General features: G+C 42.6%; 1 protein-coding gene across 1 annotated transcript in view; it reads left to right on the top strand.

The window, feature by feature from the left end:
- kcnt2 (potassium channel, subfamily T, member 2) overlaps window positions 1–14,657 on the top strand; it is a 702,110-nt gene extending 687,453 nt beyond the window's left edge. The window contains exons 31-32 of the mRNA XM_048538622.2: window positions 6,464–6,548; window positions 13,249–14,657. Coding sequence (XP_048394579.1) covers window positions 6,464–6,548; window positions 13,249–13,366 — 203 coding nt within the window. The 3' untranslated portion in view covers window positions 13,367–14,657. The remainder of the gene's footprint in view (window positions 1–6,463; window positions 6,549–13,248) is intronic.
- Window positions 14,658–15,311: the final 654 nt, after the last annotated feature.

Below are 15,311 nucleotides of genomic sequence, written 5' to 3'. Positions count from 1 at the left end.
CTCTCTCTTCAGCTATCTCCTTCAGAACTCTGGGTGTAGTCCATCTGGTGCTGGTGATTTATTAACCTTCAGACCTTTCAGTTTTTCTCGCATCTTCTCCTTGTTGATGGCCACCATACTTGCCTGTGCTTCCCCAGATTCTTTTGAATTTTTGGGACATTACTCACGTCTTCCCCTGTGAAGACTGACGCAAAGTCTTTAATCAGTACCCCTGCCATTTCTTTGTTCCCTATTACTACTTCTCTTGCGTCATTTTCCAGTGGCCCAATGCGTTTGTATACTGCATTCTTATTACTTTTTCATGATAATAAGTAATAAAATTTCTTTATTTCACCCAAGGATATCCTCTCAAGGTACCTTGGAATTGGCTCCCTCATTTGGATCTGGTAAATTAAGTTTAAACTAATGTACGATAACTGCATGCTAAAGAAAATCATTTAAACCAACCTTTTAAAAAAAGATGAGAGCCTATTTGCTCCCTACCTCCATCAGCTGGTTATAACATCTGAAAAATGACTAGCATGAACTGCATTCAGCAACTGAGTGACACCCTCTGCCACATTATTTTTGTTGAAAATTACAGTGTTGCTTTTTTTTTGTATTTTCAGATTTTTAAATTCTCTTGCATTTCAGGATTATTTGGTCATTACTAAAAGGCTCACATTGCAATTTATTTATAAACACTTTATGTTGCGGATCTTCAAGGTTGATCCTCAGAAGATGAAAAGCAGTTGACTAATTCCCAAAGGATGGTGTGATGACATTAATTGCAATAACCTCATTATCCTGCTGCATGCCTAAACTGCGTAACAAATGATGATTGCTGTTGAAGAACAATGTTCAAATAAAATCCAGACTGCAGATTGAGAGTGTGCATAAAATTGTACCAACCAAATATAAAGTTAAAATTTAATAAGGCTAGCATTTGAGCATACAATGATGCAGACACTGAATGGTCAGGACATTGAATTTATACTACACAAGTATCTCTTACTGATCAATTGGAAGCTTACAGAAGAAAGTGCCTTGCATTGCACAAGAGAATCATGGGGTACTTAGACAACAGATAGTAATAGAACATAGAACATAGAACAGTACAGCACAGAACAGGCCCTTCAGCCCACAATGTTGTGCCGACCATTAATCCTCATGTATGCACCCTCAAATTTCTGTGACCATATACATGTCCAGCAGTCTCTTAAATGACCCCAATGACCTTGCTTCCACAACTGCTGCTGGCAACGCATTCCATGCTCTCACAACTCTCTGCGTAAAGAACCTGCCTCTGACATCTCCTCTATACTTTCCACCAACCAGCTTAAAACTATGACCCCTCGTGCTAGCCATTTCTGCCCTGGGAAATAGTCTCTGGCTATCAACTCTATCTATGCCTCTCATTATCTTGTATACCTCAATTAGGTCCCCTCTCCTCCTCCTTTTCTCCAATGAAAAGAGACCGAGCTCAGTCAACCTCTCTTCATAAGATAAGCCCTCCAGTCCAGGCAGCATCCTGGTAAACCTCCTCTGAACCCTCTCCAAAGCATCCACATCTTTCCTATAATAGGGCGCCCAGAACTGGATGCAGTATTCCAAGTGCGGTCTAACCAAAGTTTTATAGAGCTGCAACAAGATCTCACGACTCTTAAACTCAATCCCCCTGTTAATGAAAGCCAAAACACCATATGCTTTCTTAACAACCCTGTCCACTTGGGTGGCCATTTTAAGGGATCTATGTATCTGCACACCAAGATCCCTCTGTTCCTCCACGCTGCCAAGAATCCTATCCTTAATCCTGTACTCAGCTTTCAAATTCAACCTTCCAAAATGCATCACCTCGCATTTATCCAGGTTGAACTCCATCTGCCACCTCTCAGCCCATCTCTGCATCCTGTCAATGTCCCGCTGCAGCCTACAACAGCCCACTACACTGTCAACGACACCTCCGACCTTTGTGTCGTCTGCAAACTTGCTGACCCATCCTTCAATTCCCTCGTCCAAGTCATTAATAAAAATTACAAACAGTAGAGGCCCAAGGACAGAGCCCTGTGGAACCCCACTCACCACTGACTTCCAGGCAGAATATTTTCCTTCTACTACCACTCGCTGTCTTCTGTTGGCCAGCCAATTCTGTATCCAAGCAGCTAAGTTCCCCTGTATCCCATTCCTCCTGACCTTCTGAATGAGCCTACCATGGGGAACCTTATCAAATGCCTTACTGAAGTCCATATACACCACATCCACAGCTCGACCCTCATCAACTTTTCTAGTCATATCCTCAAAAAACTCGATAAGGTTTGTAAGGCATGACCTACCCCTCACAAAGCCGTGTTGACTGCATTTGATCAAGCCATGCTCTTCCAGATGGTCATAAATCTTATCCCTCAGAATCCTTTCTAACACCTTGCAGACGACAGACGTGAGACTTACTGGTCTATAATTGCCGGGGATTTCCCTATTTCCTTTCTTGAAGAGAGGAATTACATTTGCTTCTCTCCAGTCCTCAGGTACGACTCCAGTGGAGAGCAAGGATGCAAAGATCTTCGCAAGTGGCGAAGCAATTGCATTTCTCGCTTCCCAAAGCAGCCGAGGACAAATCTGGTCCGGGCCTGGCGACTTGTCAATCTTAATGTTTGACAAAATTTTCAGCACATCAGCTTCCTCTATCTCTATCCATTCCAGCATGCACACCTGCTCTTCAAAGGTTTCATTCACTACAAAATTCGTTTCTTTCGTAAAGACAGAAGCAAAAAACTCATTTAGAGCTTCCCCTACCTCCTCAGACTCCACACACAAGTTCCCTATGCTATCCCTGATCGGGCCTACTCTTTCTTTGATCATTCTCTTATTCCTCATGTAAGTGTAAAATGCCTTTGTGTTTTCCCGGATTCCTTCTGCCAAGCCTTTCTCGTGCCCCCTCCTGGCTCTCCTCAGACCATTTTTGAGCTCCTTCCTTGCCTGCATGTAATCCTCTCTAGCTGAACTTGACCCTAGCTTCCTCCACCTTATGTAAGCTACCTTCTTCCTTTTCACAAGAAGCTCCACCGCTCTCGTCATCCAAGGTTCCTTTATCTTACCCCTTCTTGCCTGTCTCAGAGGTACATATTTACTCATCACTCCCAACAACTGTTCCTTAAACAGTCTCCACATGTCTATAGTTCCCTTACCATGGAACAACTGCTCCCAGTCCATGCTTCCTAACTCATGTCTAATCGCATCATAGTTTCCTCTTCCCCAATTAAATATCCTCCCATTTTGCCTAATCCTCTCCTTCTCCATAGCTATGTAGAATGTGAGGCAGTTATGGTCACTATCACCAAAATGCTCTCCCACCACAAGATCTGATATCTGCCCCGGCTCGTTTCCGAGCACCAAGTCTAGAATGGCCTCTCCCCTCGTCGGCCTGTCAACGTACTGCGTTAGGAAACCCTCCTGAACACACCTTACAAAAACAGCTCCAATCAAATCTTCTGCTCGAAGGAGGTTCCAATCAATATTAGGAAAGTTAAAGTCACCCATTACAACAACCCTACTGCGTCCACACTTTTCCAAAATCTGTCGACCTATGCTTTCTTCAATCTCCCTGCTGCTATTGGGGGGCCTGTAGTAAACCCCTAATGAGGTGACTACTCCCTTGCTGTTCCTAATTTCCACCCATACTGACTCAGTAGGCAGATCTTCCTCGACAATGGAAGCTTCTGTAGCTGTGATACCCTCTCTGATTAGTAGTGCTACACCCCCTCCTCTTTTTCCCCCCTCCCTATTCTTTTTAAATGTTCTAAACCCTGGAAGATCCAGCAACCATTCCTGCCCATGAGAAACCCATGTCTCTGTTATGGCCACAACATCATAGCACCAGGTACTGATCCATGCTCTAAGTTCATCACTTTTATTCCTGATACTCCTTGCATTAAAGCAAACACACTTTAACCGATCCCTTGGTTCCTTCCCAGGAAAATCCTTCCCACTAGCTGGTCTACCTCTTGCTACTGCCTCACCTGCATCAACGCTCACCTCTGGTATACAGCTCAGGTTCCCACCCCCCTGCCATACTAGTTTAAACCCTCTCGAACTACTCGAGCAAACCTTCCACCCAGGACATTGGTCCCCTTCCAGTTCAGATGCAACCCGTCCTTCTTGTACAGGTCCCACCTTCCCCAGAAGGCATCCCAATTATCTACATATCTGAAGCCCTCCCTCCTACACCAGCTGCGTAGCCACGTGATGAGTCTGACACACTTGTTATAGACTGAATGCAGCCTGGATCTGGTAAACACAAGAAGGACATTCCCAAAGATTGTGGAACCAGGGGCCACAGTCTAAGGACATTTAGGACCAAGATTAGGAGAAATTTCTTCATCCACAGAGCCTGTGGAATTCTCCGCCACAAAAATTGTTTGTGATGCTGGCTATAGTTCCTGTGGCTAAAGCATTCAAAGGATATGCTGCATAGGCGTGAACAAAATATTGAGTAGGATGATCAACCATAATTATATTGATTGGCAGAACAGGCTCGATGGGCCAAATGACCTACTCCTCAGTCTATTTTCCCTGTTTTTCTGTTTCAAAAGCGGTCTTGGCACATCTCATGATTCACAGGAAAACATAGTAACAATGTGAAACAATTTCAAATCTAAATCAAAGCTAACATTGTGGAGTGTTCCACGAAATATGCATCGTGGACCATCAGGAAGATAGAGGTATGCTCTCTCCAGACCACATTATTTCTGCAAAAACTGCATAAAAACCAGTAATGAATCAGTGGCAAAGAACTGCAGTTCAGAATTCACAGTGAATTTCAAGGGTGAAGCTTCAGACTCCTAAAGACAGATTCTTGACATTGATGTCAATGGAAAAGAAATTTCAGGCAATTATAAAATGACAATTCAGTATTGCCAATTTTGTGTTAACCTCCAAAACTAATTTGGCCCCTTATGTGTCCTAAGTTAGACTGTTGCCCAGCATTTGAAAATTATTGTTTATTTCACTCAGTTTTGCGCACTTTTTTCTATCGATTTTAATGTAGCCTTTGCATTGACTTTATCTCTTTAACTATTGCATCTGTATATCCTATGACATGTTTAATTGTACCTCATCAAAATACTACCAACTAATAAAACAAAGCAAAGGAAAGCATATAAATTTATATATGACCTTTCATGACCTTAGGAAGTGCCGAGATGTTTTACAATTACTGTGTTGTACTGCAGCAGGTTAACAACGTGTTTGTAAAATATCCAGCATTCTCATAACAGAAATGAAATCCTGTTGACAATAAAACATGAAATCTTTGTATGAATTTAACTTGCTTTTATCTGATGTACTTTGAAGTAGAACAACCTGTATCACTTTCATCTGAACACCAAGATTAATTCCTCAGAAGGAATGTCCTGGTTTTATTAAGGTAACAAAACTTATGTTGCAGATACAGCAGAGGAGCAGCATTGTTCGCACGGTTCATGCATTTTTTTTTGCTGAGGGCCTACAGCAGGGTGCCTTTCATTCAGAAGATTCTTTATTCAGAGGCAGATAATAGCTTGACCTTTGCTGAAGAGGATGCTGGGAATGTATTAAAGTGGGATTTAGGGAATCGCTTGCGAATGTATTAAATAACACAAAGCAGTAGGAAAGGTTAAAGGAAAGGTTGCAACAAATTTTGTTGTCAATAGATTGGGATACCACAGATAGCCCAGAAGATGGTAACTTTCATAATGAATTGCAGGTGTTATGACAACATATTCCTCTCTACATAGCCTTTTTATCTGGGTAATAGAACACATACTTTCAATTCTAAACTTATTTTGGCACTTGAAATGTTGCTGTACCACAAGCATGAATGATTTTGCAATGTAGTTCAGTAATGAATACCTCAATGCCTCCGTTTATAACATAGAATCTGATTTCTGTTGGATTCATTTTAACTAAGAAAATAAAATGTTCCTCTTATATAAAAATCTTTAGCAGTTATACAATTTCTTTTAAAAGGAAAGTATTTTTAATCTGTTTTTCCCATTTCTCTCAATGTGTAACAGCTACAGAATTATGTTAAATTATTTTTGAAGTTTCCCATAATGGTGTATATTTATTCTTAAAAGAAAACACCTCGGGAGCAACTTGCTATTGTCTTTTCTGTTATTGCGATAGGCAGTGTTCGTAAGGATACATTTAATGTACGTTGATGTTTCTCTTTAAATCATTTGATTCTTTTGAACCTTGTGATGGTGTGGATAAGTAAAGAATTTCTATATAATTTCCCAGTGACAGACAATAATATGTGCCATGTTCAGGATGTTTGTTTGACTCAGAGGGGAATTTGGAGGTAATGATATTCCCACAAATTGTATCTCTTCTCCTTTTGACTGTCTATATGGCAGAGGAGAATGGATATAGTATGCAGGTAAGGTTGCTGGGGAATTGCTTTCCTTGACCAGCACAGTTCACTCACGGTGTCCTTACTCTATTTCAGATGAAATGAATGACCACCAGAACACTCTGTCATATATCCTCATCAATCCGTCACCAGATATGAGACTGGAACTGAATGATGTTGTGTAAGTTGTTTATTTAGTAAGTCATTCGTTTTGTTTTAGGATATTAGATGGTATACCAACAGTTTCCAGCCAATCAACTCTGAATGGAAAGTTAAAAGCAATTTGGAGAATTTATGTTCCAATGCCAGACAACAAATTCTGATTTACTGTCTGGTCCAGTTCACACTCCAGACAAATCATCCAACACACAATTGTTTGAAAGTTCAACTCTTCTGGAATCATGGAATGTTTACAACAGAGAAGGGCATTACTTGAATTATCAATTCTGTGCAGGTTCCAGTGTTATTTCACTCATCAATCTCACCTTGCCCAATCAACCCCACCCCTGCATTTCGTTTTCCTTGAAGATCAAATTCTTTTTTGAAACTTAAAATTGAACCTACCTCCACTACACTCTCAGGCAGTACATTCTAACCACTTACTGCACCAAAAGGTTTTTCCCCATGTTGACCTTAAATCTTTGTACTTCTTGACCCTTCCGCCAATGAGCAAAGTTTCTTCCCATCTATTCTGTCCAGATCCATCATGATTTTTTAAAAGTTTGTTTATGGCACTTCTGGCTAGGCTAATATTTATTACCTATCCCTGATTGCCCAGAAAGCAGTTAAGAGTTAACACTGTGGATCTGGGGTCACAAGTAGGCCAAATCAGGTAATAACGGCAGATTACATTCTCTAGAGAACAGCAGTGAACCAGATGCATTTTTATAACAAACAAATGTAGTGCATGGTCATTATTAGGCAGGCTTTTTATTACAATTTTTTGTTGATTTCAAATTTTACTATCTGCCATGGTAGAATTCAAACCCCAGAACACAATCTAGGTTCTGCAAATTCAGTGATCTTGCCACTACATGATCACCTCCCTATCTTTATCAAATCTCCTCTCAACTTTCCATTCAGAATAACTCCATATTTTTCACCGTATCCACGTAGTTGGAGTCCTTAATCCTTGAAGCTCCCAACTCTTTCCTTCACGCTCTCTAAAACCTTCTCATTCCTCCTAATGTTGGTGCCAAACATTTGACGTCACATTGCAGGTGAGGCTAAACCATTGCTTTCTAAAGAGCATCATAATCTCATGGCTTTTGTACTCTAGGCCTTTAATTGTAAGGCCTACATGCATTTTTGACCACTTTCTCAATGTTGTCCTGCCACCTTCAACAATTTGTGCACTTATTCAAGACACTAGCTCTCTTCCTGTACATCCTTCAGTTGATATTACCTCTGCTTGGTCTTCCTATTAAAATGCATCACTTTATATTTTTCTATGTTAAGTTTTATCCACCATCTCTAGGTCCCGTCTCCAAGCTTGTCCATATCCTCTTGAAGTCCAATATTATCCTCTTCACAGTTTAAAATGGCCAAAATTTCCTCAGCCTTTGAGCAGCTAGATCAATGGAGAGGGATGGAAAAATATGGTGAGAATGGAAAGCCCTGATTCTCAACATCAGGAAGACAAGTTTTGTGTTTCCCCTTTAAGGTTTCAATGCTGAACTCTAAAATTCTCTAATAGCAGTGACCACCTTGTCTCCATTCATTTGCATCTCGAGGTTCACTTACTTCGTCTCAATGATATGCAGCTTGCAATCCTGCTGTCCACTGCTGAGAAACTAGAGTGTGCCAATTCCCAACATCAGAGTCAAAGCAGTTAGCACCTGCTTGGTAATACAGCTCACCACTTGCTTTTCCAGGCTCCCACATTCACATCTGTTCACCAGCATCTCATTGGATGCTCTATGGATGGCAACCTACTCTACCCTTCCCCCACAGAGGTCAGCTTTGGTACAACACAGATCATCCTGGCTGATCTTAGACTAACTCCTCATACACTTCAGCAATTCAGCACAGCACTTTGAAAGTCACAGACTTCTTACATTGCACTGCTTCTGCCAAATTACTCACCTCACATGGAACAATACCTATCTCATTAATCTGCATAGGATGTGCCTCATAGTTCTTAGGTTACTTTCTTAGCACTCACTCACTTTGCTCACTTGGACGCCCACAGTATCTCTGGGTTGCATTGCCTTTTGTACCAGGCAGAAAGGCAGGCACTTTACCATGGTTGTCATTCAAAGGGCTATCATGCTGCTCTACGTCATTGTGCTACTTGAATGTCACACCTACAGCATATGCTGGCAGCTTACATGGCAAAAACACTCTGAAAGTCAAGGGGTTAGCTGTCCTTAGTGAAATACAGGGGACGACCATCGGTCAGAGGCGCTGCAACACTCGATCAAGAGGCTTGTCCACCCTAAGTCCATAGGGTTGACCATGGTCAGTCAGATGCTTTATCAACCAGTGTTCAGGGATCCATGCCCTTCCAGTCCGGTGAACAGTCAGTCCTGCAGGTTCAGAGCAACCAGTCTGAGGACTGCAGTAAGGCAGCCAAGGAGCTGTGGAAACATGTGCCAGAAGTCTCGTCCATCTCATCCTAGAAATGAGTGTGGACTCCCCTCGTGAGATACATATATAGAATGAACCTTTCCTGCTAGAAAAGTACGGACTCATGAATGATAGCTGCGTCACACCCATAAGTTGGCCATAAGTGTTGAACGTGACTGAGGAAAACACCCCATCACAAGGCATTCCAATTACCTTTGGCCTTGGTGCTCTCATTGAAGTGCACGGTTTTGGTTGCACTCATGAGCGTAAGGATTGATGGATCATCTCATCTGCTGCCACCCAGAATGCTTCCCAGAGATTATAACTTCTATCTTTTTGGGTTGTGTGAAAATGTTATTTAATTTTGACATGGTAACCACTTAGTCACATCCAACAATAAAAATGACAGTCAATCTGATGAACCTATTGAAAGTGCATGTATATCTACAAATGTGGAAAGGTCTTTGCAATGGTCTGTCAGCCATCCTTCCTATGTGATGTCAGCACTAAGTTTTTGCCTTGACTTCCTACTACATCCATGTGCACAGCAAGGCAAACATGGAGGGGGCTTACTCTGCAGTGGGCCCTGTCAGCCTGGAAGATTTGGGCTGATGACACGAGGACTTTTATAGTTAGAGAGACTAGCTGTACTATGAGTGTTCTACCCAGATTTACGCTCATTGCTCCTCAGCTGCAAGCTCTGCAGGGTTGGGGATTGCCTGCAGAAGGGAGGTGGCACTTCAGATTGCCCTGACAGAAAACTTCTGAGGAGCTTCTATAAGTAGTTCCTCCTCTGTCTGGGTGCCTGCTGGCATGCCCTGTTTTCTTGAGAGGCAGGAACACCTGGACCAAGATTGCTGTCCCTCATTGTCCTTTCACATTGGTCCTGATGCAGAACCAAAGTGATGGACAGCAGCTCTGTGCGTTTTCAACGAGAATTCTGCTCAACCCAGTTTTCAGGGGAAGCTGCCGACCTGTCCACAGAGACAGCCAGATACCTGCATCTTGGAACCAGCACAACACCAATGGCGCTACCGGACTCCTCCAATGTTTGATGCAGTTTCCTGCCTGACTCTGATAAACCTGCCTGCTGTTTGTGTGACGGTGCATTTTTACAAAGTTAGTCATAGGCTGACACCGAGGCGTTCCCTTCTGCCTAGTGCGTGAGCAGCTCTCCAGCAGTCCTCCAAGTGCCAGTGACCTATGGCTCACCAGATTGTGCCTCTGATGTGGGTATTGCACCAACAAAGAGTCACTGTCCGACCTGGTGGAGGGTGCAGGAGGCAGCCATGCCAATGCATGCTGCAAGGGATGTGTGGTTTCCTCCTTGGGAGATGGAGGAAGAACTGGAAGACTGACAGAGGTTGTGGGGGTGCCACTGGTGTCTGCATAAGAAAAGAGAGGCCACCAGTTGTGTCACAGCAGTAGAAGCTTGAGCAATGTTAAGAGCCTGTTAACAATGATGGTAATGGGAGAGCAGCATAATGAAGCTTTCTATGTTGCCCAGACATGGGAATCTCGGCGTCCGGGCATGACCAGTCTTGATCCTTGACTTTCTCAAGATTCTTCTGTTCATGGCGGGGGTGTGGAACCAAATGTCTGCCATCCATCTTGGCCCTCTTTGCCCGGTTATGAGACATTCGCATCCATAATGTGGGAGGATTGATTGAGATGAATGTGGATGGAAAGGCAGTTCATGGTGATGCACGAGCAGGAAAGATGGTGAGGGGTACCCTCAGTGAATGAACAGAAAGGGCAGCAAGTGTTTGTAATTTAGGAAGGTGAGAAGGGTGAGCGCCATTGAATGCAGATGCTGCGTGCAGCAGTGGAAGTGATAGACCATTAACCTTGGTGATATTATGGTGCAGAAGCAGAGTTAACATATGAGGAAGCAGAAAGAAAATGGCACCACTTACCCTGAAGTAGTGCATAAGATTATTGACTTCCTTCGACACTGCTGGGCTTTCAATCAATCCAAGAAATGGGATTCAGGCTGAATCCGGTGGTGATCTCCAGGAAAAAGAGGATGGTTTGGGCTTCCTCTCCACCATCCTGTCCACCAGCAGCACCTTCAAAGTCGTTGATGGCAAAACAAGTTGCTAGCTTCTCTTGCTGAGACATATCCTCTGTGATAATGGTCAAGCACCACTGTGTGAAGGCCAGTTCCTGACTTATGCATTTGAAGTGGTGTGCGGCTGGGATTTAAATAGGATGCCCACAGGATGAGTGACTGGATTTCTTTGAAGCGGCAAGCATGTCTGTCTTTGTTGTTGAATGATTGAATGAAATGGGCGCTGTGGAGTTCAGATGCGCAATTAATAAGGTGAGCAGCGGAAGACTGTGTGAGAAAAGTCATGGCGTGCAAATAACAGGATGTTGGAAAGTTCCTGAAATCACAGTCTAAAAATGAGAAAATTTGGCCCAATGTTTCCCAAGTTACCTCCAATTTTTAACTGTGCCTTATGTATCCCACTCCGTCATTGGCAGTTTTTGAAAAAAAAGCTCAGTGATGCCAAATGCTTGGAAATCCTACTATACACGTATGTCCAGTCCAAACGTTTCTCACTGCTATTCTCAGTTTCTTGAAACTCATCCAACTTCATATCCAAATGCCCTGCTGCACCAATTCCATGGGCTTCAATTTTATTGGCAAGCCTGTTATATGGCATTTTGTCAAATGCCTTCTGGAAGTCCACATCAACACTCTCTCATAAAAATGTCAACTAAGTTAATTAAATACAATTTGCATTTAGCAAGTCCATGCTATTTTTCTTTCTTAGTCAATGTATTTGTCAATGTGACTATAATTTTGTTGATCATAATTTCCAAATGATTTTTCACCATGGGGTTTAAACAGGCTGGTGTGTTGTTACTGTGTTTATCCTGGCACCCTGTTTTGAACAAGGGTGTAACAAATGCGGCACGTTGGCTCAGTGGTTAGCACTGCAGCCTCACAGCGCCAGGGAGTCGGGTTCGATTCCAGTCTCGGGCGACTGTCTGTGTGGAGTTTGCACATTCTCCCCGTGTCTGCGCGGGTTTCCTCTGGGTGCTCCAGTTTACTCCCTCAGTCCAAAGATGTGCAGGCTAGGTGGATTGGCCATGCTAAATTGCCCGTAGTGTTCGGGGTGTGTGGGTTATAGGGGGATTGGTCTGGGTGGGATGCTTTAAGGGGCGGTGTGGACTTGTTGGGCCGAAGGGCCTGTTTCCACACTGTACGGAATCTAAAAAAAATTTGCAATTCTCTGGCCTCCTGTCATTATCCCCATACTTGTGGACGTTGGAAGGTTATGGTCAGTATCGCTGTGAATTTCCAACCTTACTTCTCTCAATATCCTTGGATGAATCCAACTTGAAACTAGTAACTTATCAATTTTAAAGACTCTAGCCTGTCAGCCTGTCAGATACCTGCTTTTTCATCTCGTCCATCCAGCATCTCGTTCCTTATGACTTTGGCAGCAAGTTTTTTCTTGTAAAGACAAATGCTAAGTGCTCATTTAATGTTTCATTTTCATTGTTTTTATGCCTATAAAAGACTACTAGATTTCCTTTTTACGCTATCTCCCAATCTCTTCTCACACGCTCTGTCCATTTGTTTTCTTTTTCTTCTGGTCAGAACGTACCTCTTTTCACTACAGTATTGCCTGTCAATCCTTGACTCCAGTGTACCTTGGGATATTTGCCTTCTCTAACCTTATTGGCATCTGAGTTCAGTTTAAGATTTCAGTATTCACAGAACAATTTTTAATGCAATCATTAAGGCAGTGAATTACAAAATTTCTTTTGAAATGGTAGAATTCAGAAATTGAATTATTTGAGCTTTGAGAAATGATTGCGAAGTGACTTGAACAAATTTATTAATGGTTTTATGGATTTTTTCAGAATCTAATGAAGAGCTTATTGTAAGAGCTAAATATAATATAACTTCATCATGTTCATACCTTTACATGAAAGAAAGGAATTAAAGTCAGTCTCGTACTCTCATTACCATGGGTTATAATATTCCATAAAATAAAGTCTCATAAAGTTTGGTTCATTTTAACGCAGATCAAATGAAGATCTCAGTTAAATTGTTCACATAATTAGGCATCATGAACAAGGTCGTGTACATTATTAATAAATGCAGGAATTAGTTTGTGTACGAACTGTAAATGTTAAACAATATTCAACTTATACATTATATAAACCACAAGTAGTTTCAATTTAATAGCTTTCTTCCTGCTTGAATATTTTTCTCAATCATTTCATTTCTAATCTGTTTTATCCTTTGCCGTTTTTTTCCAATTAATTTTCTCATTTTTACTTTCTGTCTACAGCTACCTGATCCGACCTGATCCTTTGGCTTACGTACCAAACAGTAAACCCAGTCTCAAGATCAGTGCCTGCAACAATAGTGGGGATGGACAGGACACAAAGGACGACACACAGCTTTAATTAATTTCTCAAGGTTTTGCAGAAACAGAAGTGTCAATGCAAGCTTTCAGCAAGAAGTATTACAGATTTCAGCATCCCATTAGAAAACTGGATAAGAAACCAACAGAGGGGGTTGTGTTATGAAATTGTTGAAAACACTGTTCGCCACGACTAAATCAAGTAAACAATGTATGGCATAATGCAGAGCTGATTAATCTGACTCACTGATGAAGTCAAAGAATGGTTCATGCGAGCTTGGAGCTTTTCATCAATACCTAGCCTGTTATCGTATCATTATGGTTCTGTTTCTTAAAACATCAGTAATAACGTTAAAAATGCATACGGTGAAGTGAATTCTACTTACAGATATCTACCTGTTGCTGGTTTATAAAAGACTAACAGCTAATTAGTCCTCAAGTGATGTGCACTGGGAATATAACTCTGTCAAAGGGTGGGAGAAGGGAGGTTCACTGGAAGTCAATCATGTATTAACATGCATTAATACCAAAAGTTAATTTATATATAATTCCACATCTATCAGTAAATTAAAATATAATTGAAAGATACAGATTTCTGTAATTTGGCCTTTCTAGTTTACATTTACCAAACCATTTTACTTGATTAATTACAAAAGGATTTTCGACCATTGAGCGTCTGGGTCAAATCTCTGTGCTGAGTATTGGGAATGGCAGATTCACTATTAAACCTGTTTTTCTACCTTCCTTTTTCTCCTGTTCCCAGCTCATTTTGCAGGGTCGGGCCTTGCTTGTAGCAACGCCGGGATCTGCAAAGATCACAGTTGAATTTACCCACAGTATATTAGGTCCAGAATCATTTATTAACACTGATAGAAGAGTTTTGGAGCTCCTGAAATGTTAAATAATTGTCTCCATAGTACAGCTTATCATTTTGCAACGGCAAGCATTTTTTCATTGTTGAAATTCCAGCCCATCTGCCAACCATTACTGACTCTGACAGACGGAATACAAATACGTGTAGACATACACACTGTCACTAATTCCGGAAAACAATTCAGTACATGCAAACAAGTGGAGTGAACCCAATGAAATACGTTGCAAATTATGTTGATTACTGTGAGCATTGGATATTGTTAAGACAGGGCCTATTCATGTTTTTAAAGGGCACACTCTAGGAAAAGGGTGACCTTTAGTCACTGCCCTCCAACCCCACCACACCCGGCACCTTCCCCTGCATGCTTTCCGGAGAGACCACTCTCTCCGTGACTCCCTTGTTCGCTCCACACTGCCCTCCGACCCCACCACACCCGGCACCTTCCCCTGCAACCGCAGGAAATGCTACACTTGCCCCCACACCTCCTCCCTCACCCCTATCCCAGGCCCCAAGATGACATTCCACATTAAGCAGAGTTTCACCTGCACATCTGCCAATGTGGTATACTGCATCCACTGTACCCGGTGTGGCTTCCTCTACATTGGGGAAACCAAGCGGAGGCTTGGGGACCGCTTTGCAGAACACCTCCGCTCAGTTCGCAACAAACAACTGCACCTCCCAGTCGCAAACCATTTCCACTCCCCCTCCCATTCTTTAGATGACATGTCCATCATGGGCTTCCTGCACTGCCACAATGATGCCTCCCGAAGGTTGCAGGAACAGCAACTCATATTCCGCCTGGGAACCCTGCAGCCTAATGGTATCAATGTGGACTTCACCAGTTTCAAAATCTCCCCTTCCCCCACCGCATCCCTAAACCAGCCCAGTTCGTCCCCTCCCCCCACTGCACCACACAACCAGCCCAGCTCTTCCCCTCCACCCACTGCATCCCAAAACCAGTCCAACCTGTCTCTGCCTCCCTAACCTGTTCTTCCTCTCACCCATCCCTTCCTCCCACCCCAAGCCGCACCCCCATCTACCTACTAACCTCATCCCACCTCCTTGACCTGTCCGTCTTCCCTGGACTGACCTATCCCCTCCCTACCTCCCCACC

This window comes from Stegostoma tigrinum, chromosome 8, assembly GCF_030684315.1.
Source record: "Stegostoma tigrinum isolate sSteTig4 chromosome 8, sSteTig4.hap1, whole genome shotgun sequence".
NCBI lineage: Eukaryota > Metazoa > Chordata > Chondrichthyes > Orectolobiformes > Stegostomatidae > Stegostoma > Stegostoma tigrinum.
This window is presented reverse-complemented; position numbering and strand designations above follow the sequence as displayed.